Source organism: Didymella exigua, assembly GCF_010094145.1.
Source record: "Didymella exigua CBS 183.55 unplaced genomic scaffold M421scaffold_9, whole genome shotgun sequence".
Lineage (NCBI taxonomy): Eukaryota > Fungi > Ascomycota > Dothideomycetes > Pleosporales > Didymellaceae > Didymella > Didymella exigua.
The window spans coordinates 26,819-33,912 of NW_022984783.1; the positions used below are offsets into that span (position 1 = coordinate 26,819).

The following is a 7,094-nucleotide window of genomic DNA, read 5'->3' on the forward strand; positions in this document are numbered from 1 at the left end:
GACATTGAATGCACATTGAATGGCTGTTGTAGGCCTACAAGTCCTACTGTTGCCCACAGTACAATGCCACGATTTCCCGATTTCGACAACGGAAAAACTTTTCCCGATGTACCGAGACCACCGGGTCAATGCACGCGTCGGGTCATTGCACGATTTCCTCACTTTCTCAACACCACAAAATGAAGCTGTGCAGCCACGCACAAAAGCGATGATCGCGAGAAAAGTTGGCGGGATGATGTGTTGATGTATACAAAAGCCCTCTGTGAAGGACTAATAATTGCGAGTTGCGGTGCGGCCGCTGCGGGTGGTGACTGTGCAGGAGGGTGGAGGAGCCTCCTCTACAACAACACCACGCCGCGCACGCGCAGAACGGCTCTTTTTTGTACAAAATTCTGCAGGTGCTTTCTATGATACCTTGCGCTTGCCTGATTGGGATAATTGTATAGCTTTAGCAGCGTCGCGCTCTTGCTTTTTGCGCTTGCAATTGGCGGCTTCTTCTGCTCTCCTCTGCCTCGAGGCCTCAAGGCGCGCAGCGTACGCAGCAGAGCGTCTCTCTTTCTCCAACTTGTTGCGTAGCATTGCAGCAGCTCGCTCCTCGCGTTGATGGTGTTTTGCCACTTCTTCTTCCAGTCTCTTTGTCTTATTAAGCCTGTTGCGATGACGTGCGTCGCGTACTTTGCTAGGGGAGTAGAGGAGGGTTTTGCTGCGTCCCTTCTTCTGTTGGTGTAAGTCAAGAGTCTCCCGCTTCTTCTTTTAGGGGTTTTGTGCAGCAACTGCTGCAGAGTGTCCTTTATTTTTAGCTGTAAGTATCTTACAAGAAGCAGAGAGGTGGTGGAGAGTACAGCGGAGCTGCCTTGCGTTATCTAAGGTGTTTCCACCCACAACAGCTTTGTACAATTAATTAATTAAGCGCTAATTATGGGCCTCAATGGGCGGAGGGGTCTTATACTCACTGTTGCTATTGTTGTCCTATTAGCTAAGTACTATGTTAGGGTTGAGCGGCTATATACCTGTGTTCTCGAAGACGCTGAGTATGAGCTCTTTGGTGAACGCTTGCTGCCAGGATCACCAGAAGAGCATAAAGAAGTCGCTCTTAGGCACGCCTGAGATGCCTTGGCTATCGTGAAGGTGCTGGGTGACGGCACTGCTGTAGTTTTGAGCCAATAGAGCGAAGCACACAACGTCGAGCGGCTGCAGCGACTAAGTACTGTGTGGAGGAAAGATCGCTAGCAGAATCTTGTGCTGGTTGCAGAAATTAATAAAGGCTATTGTTATATAAGAGCCGTAACGTACCTCACAGGTGAGTGGCCGGCCCGGGCGAGTGACCGGATTTTGTCAAGACCACACCAAACTTCAACTTCTCTTGCATATTACAGCAAGTTACTGCAAGTTTCTATAACTTACAGTATACAGCACTAATCTACAGTATCTTAGGTATCTTTTATGCACATTTGCGCGTTATGCCCTGCCTTACTACACCTGCTATAGTGTTGTAAAGACTAAGTACCTAGTTTAACGCGCCTCTTCTTGCTTACCTTCTTCCTATCACTACAGGCTTTAAACTCCTTTAGGGTAGTTAAGCGCACTCCTTTACTAATAGTAAGAGTCCCCCTCTAAATCTGCTTCCTCTTGTGTAATTTATGGCGTGTGGCAGCCTTATTAGCAGCTTAATGTAACGGGCTAGGCCCGATGGTAGCGCCTCGGCGCTCGCCGGCCTCGGCCAACCTCCGAGAGGAGGCGCCTGCCCAGCTGTACCCCCAGTCAGGAGGTCCTAATCTTGACTAATTGTGTAACCTCCGCACGGAGGACATAAAAGTCTGCGGAGGACATAAAAGTCTGCAGACCTCCGCCTGCAGCCACTCCTCAACAAATCCATTTGATTCATACTTGCAAATAGCCCGCAGAGGCCAGCTCCTTACACTTAAAGCTCTGCAACCTAGTTACGCACTAAAACTAGTGAATGCGCTATTATCTCTGTGCCCTTAGTGAGCTAATTAAGAGCATTAACTATTAAAGTTAGAGAGCTATTACTATATTATTAAATCCTCTCTTAAATAAGCTTTAATTGCAACCTAAATTCTAGGGTGTTCTAAAGGGTTTAAGAGTGCTACATACTCTTATCTACAGTAGGTAGTAGTAGAGTAAATAGGTGCACTTTAAGCTTTAATATTACAGCCTCTAGATTAAAGGAGACTAAACTAGCAACTCTAAATCCTCCCTAGATATTACTACTAGTAATAGAGGCATTAAAAGCTCCTTTATAGCATAGTAAAAACTTAGGTTTTGTGATGCAAGTAATCTTGTTGCGCATTAGCAGCTTAGCTTAGCAACTATAGGCCTTCTTTATTAGGGTAAAACAACCTATGTTAAGCGGCTGCAACGGGTGTGGTAAGTAAAGAGGCATAACGTGTTTCACAAGCGAGCGCCGCACCCAACCAAGCGCCGCACTTTCAACAACAGAACGCCTGCGCAGCGCTATATCACAACACAACACAAATAAATAATTGTTTGCAGGCCTAGATAGTATTATTTAGAAGCTTTACTATTATCTACATCCTCTATTTCTACCTTATAAGTGTAGGAATTATATCTAATCTTACTATAACGCCTATAGTATTGTCTAACACATACCCTCTTTACAGGTATCTTACCCTTACTATAACCTCTACCCCCTTTTTTAGTAATTAAGTTAGCTACTTTACTAACTATAAGGGTCTCCTCTATGTGTATATATTATTACTTATAGGTCTTGCGCTTTGTAGACACTTCTACAGTGTCTTAAAGGTAGCCTATTTCCTCCTACATTAATACTATATTATAAGCTATCTACTAAGCGCCCTTTGCTAACTATTTAACCTGCTTATCTAACAAACTTGCTAGAGACCCTTAATAGATTTAAATCTACTTTTAAATTAGAGTTAACTACTCCTCTACTTTGTAAGCAGTGTGTGGTGTCTTTAGCTCCTAGGCAACGTTGCTAGGTTTTAGTGGCGTTAGCGTGCGCAGGCGCACATTAAGCTTTAATAACACCACCTCTAGGTTGTGTAGGACTAGCCTAGCACCTCTAAAGCCTGCGCGAAAATTCTCTCTAGTAAACGCCTTACTAAACACTAATTTAAAGGCTGGCAGGAAGGTTTCCTTATTAATATAGTGGATGTGACTGCGTGCTAAGGCCGAAATCTTGTCGCTATACAGGCGCTTTAGTGGCGAGAAGCAGGCGACGTTAAGTGGCTGCAACAGGTGCGACAAGTGCAGGGGCATACAGAGAGTGATTATCTTCTTCTCTCTGCAGAGATCTTGGAAAGCCACTAAGCAGTGGCTCTTATGGCTGTCAATAATAAGTAGCTAGTAGACCCTAACTAGCTTTGCATGCGTATTAAAGTGGTGGAGCTAGGCAAGCGCTAGATTGTTATTAGTCTAGCTAGTAGGACTAATATTAATAACCTAGTCCTGTAGGAGGTCCTTAGTAAACTAGTTAGAGATAAGAACCTTGCCTGTAAGGATAAGGAATAGTAGGATAACCTTCCCTATTAACCTAACGCCTTGTACTAGGGTAACCTACTTACAATTGCTAGGTTAGATCTTCTTCTGCTTCCTAGGCTTCTCTAAGCCTGTTACTACTAGCTGTAACAAGATCTTGCCTATTAGGAAGCTAGACTTATTAAAGTTGTATATATCCTTGTCTATAATACTATACTTTGCCTTTATAGACTGAACAAGCGTGAACTAGGGCTGGATAACTGCTAGGTCCTCGCAGGCAGTCCGCTGGCGATCGTATGGGCGGGTCCACCGCTTCTAGAGCTCTAGTGTACGCTTTACTAAGTTGTCAACCCAGTTCTTGCCAACAGGCTTTGCGCCGCGCTCTCTTAGCAGTTTATCTACCATATCTTGTACGTCTGCCTTTAAGGAGGGTAGGCCACGCGCAGATTCCTCAAGTATACGTAGTACAACTGCCTCCTCTTCTAGCTTTGTAAGGCGCTTCGCATTTGGCTCGCAGTTGTGTCAAGAGCATGTTCTGTCGCGTTAGTATTGGATTGTTTGTTTAGGCACTTTGTAGACTTTCTTAGCATGTTAGATACTTTAAATTTAGTTTCTTAAGATATTAGATATAGCAAGCTGTACATTAGCTTTAGTATAGAGTGTAGGAGCTTGTTGTGGTTGAGACATTACGCGCTGTTGTTGCGCCGGCGTTCTGGCAGCGAGAGTGCGGCGCTCGGTTGGGTGCGGCGCTCGCTTGTGAAACACGTTACACAAGGTAACAATCTTATATTCTTTATAACTAGTACTAGTAGAACTTAACTAAATTATAGCTCTTACGTTATAGCTGTCTAGAATAAGTAGCTAATCCTAACTTGTTATTTGTCCAACCTGAAGAAGTTGCAGTCACAAATGTTAATTGTTTTCCTAGCTTAATATCCTCCACCTAGGAGCTTTGTATGGTGTTGTCCTTGCCTGTGAAAATAAGACCTAGAGGCAGAGCGCTGCCATCAGCGCAGACGCTTGCTAACAGCGTCACCCAATCTCTATTGCTGTCCTGTAGCAACTGCCTGTTCTTCTGCTTCTTGTACAAGCGCTTGCTGAAGATCCTCTTGCTCCTAGCAACAAGACTAATAGCACAGCCTTTCTTATCTATGTTGTATGTGACTATGTGTTAGCTGCCCTAATGTTGTATTCTTTAATTTTGCTGTGCAGGAGGCTGAAATAGGCCTTGTACTTGTTGCTGTTATTAGCAGCGTAGCGTACTTTGTCTATTGTAGTGGTCTATTTGTAGAGAAGCTTCTCAGTATGACAGTTAAGGAAGTTAGTAACCTAGGTCTTGCTAACATAATCTTTAGCAATTTCTGCTGCAAAATTCTTAATTATCTACCTTGTAGGTAGTAAATAATGCTTAGTAAGCTCCTCTATATAATTACACAGGTTACGCTCTTGTTACAGTGACAGTGTGCGTTGTTGAAGGTCTGCCTCTGCACGTGGGACAGTAACGCGTTAGTTATTGTGCAACAACATTAACCTTAAGAACCCTATCTAATTAGCAACTTCTTAGTAGCAAATTTGTCCGTCTAAGCTCACTGCATGTGCATTTTTAAGTGCGTTAAAAACAGTTAATATTCTATAGAGTTATAGTGTTGAGGAGAAAAGTATGTTTTGGTGCTCGCGTGCATTGACCCGACGCGTGTATTGACCCGGTGGTCTCGGTACCGGTACCGTGTCTGTGCGCGTGATGCCCGGATTCGCCGATGCCCCGAACCACAAAAACAAGCACCTGCAGACATGAGGCTGTAGAGCTACACAGAATAGCTACTATCACAAGATTTTGTAGCGGATTAATCTATAAAGATGTGCGATTGTTCTAGCTACTCAAACTTCTCACGTGGAGCAATTTTGCGGCCACGAGAGTTGTATACAGCTGGTGGTGATAGGGAGCGCGTCGCATCAACAGCATGACTACTACTACCTCCACTACTATGCTCACTTCTAACGTAGATTATCACCGAGCCAGCCATATCACTAAACCAGCCATTTTCTCTTAGCACAACTAACACAAGTTACTGCAACTACAATACTTACTATTAAATAGTGACCTAGCATACTGTATGCTTGCATTATATTTAGAAGATGTTTCTGCACCCTCCTAGCACGTTCGTGCGTTGTGTCTAGTTTTGCTGCAGTTCCTACAGCGCTGAATAGTTAACTAAGCTCCTAGTTAACCACCTCTACCCTAAGTCTTCTTAGATAGCTGAGCTGCTACACACGCCTCAGCAGCTACCTGCAATGCTGCTGGGCCATACTTAAGTGTGCCACCATGCTAAATCTACTTTCTCTTACGCAATTTTCTCTTAGTTATTACTACTAATTGCTCTTTAAGCTCTCGCACACAGGCCTTAATAAGGACATTTTTGTGTAGTATCTCTTTAGCCCCTTTTACAAGCTTTAAGAACCTCTCTTGCACTATACTTAGTAATTATTAGAAGGAGTTGCTTATAAGCTTAGATTAAGACCTAAACTTGTGTGTATTGCTTAGCATCTTAGATTGCTATAGTGTTTTAGGTAGAGGTACTGCTAGTAGGGTATGCAGCTACACTTTAAGGCAATCTAACACTACCTATATATTAGTAGGAACAAGCTCTAATACCTTAAAGGCCTTTTAGTAGTTAACCTTTATAAATATATTTAGGAATATATCCCTAAAGGCTTGTAGGAAGCCTTCCTTGTTAATATAGAAGATATATTAGTGTGCTAAGTCTTAAATATATTAGGAGTATTTATACTTTAATAGTAAGAAATAGACTATATTAAGTAGCTAGAGGATATATAATAAGTAAGGTAGTATATAGAGAGTAAGGATTTAGTTCTCTAGGTAATAGTCCTTAAACTCCTAGTTAAGATAGCTCTTATAGCTATCTAAGATAAGTAACCTATATACTCCTACCTAACACGTCTTTATATGCGTGTTAAAGTGCTTTAACTACTTAAGGCTAAGTATATTATTTGTCTAACTATTCTTAGAGACTAAGAGCTTCTAATTATAGGGTATATCTGTCTCCTTATACTAGGCAGAGATGTGGACGCGTCCTTTGTAGATGATAAAAGGTGGGGTTGCATACCTAGCAGCGCAGATGCTCTGGATAACGGTAACCCACTCGCGATCACCTGGCTGAACAAGCTCTGGCTGAGCACGTCTCTCTAAGCCTGTTACAACCTTTAAAGACAAAGCAACACCTATCTAGAACCTAGTTTTATTAAAGTTATGTATATTATTGTTGCAAACGCTATACTTAACTTAAGTATCCTCTACTAGCTTAAACTATGTGCTAATTATCTTAGGATCTTCCTATAGTATCCTCTATCTATCCTTAGCTTAATTAAAGGCCATTTTAAGCTCGTCTAAATGCGTTATAAGCCTGCTAGCCTATAGTTTGCTAACAGGCTCTTCACTACGCACACTAAGTATCTTATTAGCCATATCTGCTACCTTACATAGCTACATCGGGAAAAAATTTTCCGTTGTCGAAATCAGGAAATCGTGGCATTGTACTGTGGGCAACAGTAGGACTTGTAGGCCTACAACAGTTATTCAATGTGCATTCAATGTC

General features: G+C 42.6%; 1 protein-coding gene across 1 annotated transcript; it reads right to left on the bottom strand.

Annotated features, from left to right (window-relative positions):
• Nucleotides 1-2,964: 2,964 nt before the first annotated feature.
• M421DRAFT_59058 (DDE-domain-containing protein) lies at nucleotides 2,965-6,700 on the bottom strand (the record flags this gene model as incomplete). Its single annotated transcript, XM_033595652.1, has 4 exons — nucleotides 2,965-3,345; nucleotides 5,439-5,536; nucleotides 6,059-6,081; nucleotides 6,552-6,700. Coding segments are annotated over 4 exons (651 nt in total), but the record flags the coding sequence as incomplete, so codon positions are not given.
• Nucleotides 6,701-7,094: the final 394 nt, after the last annotated feature.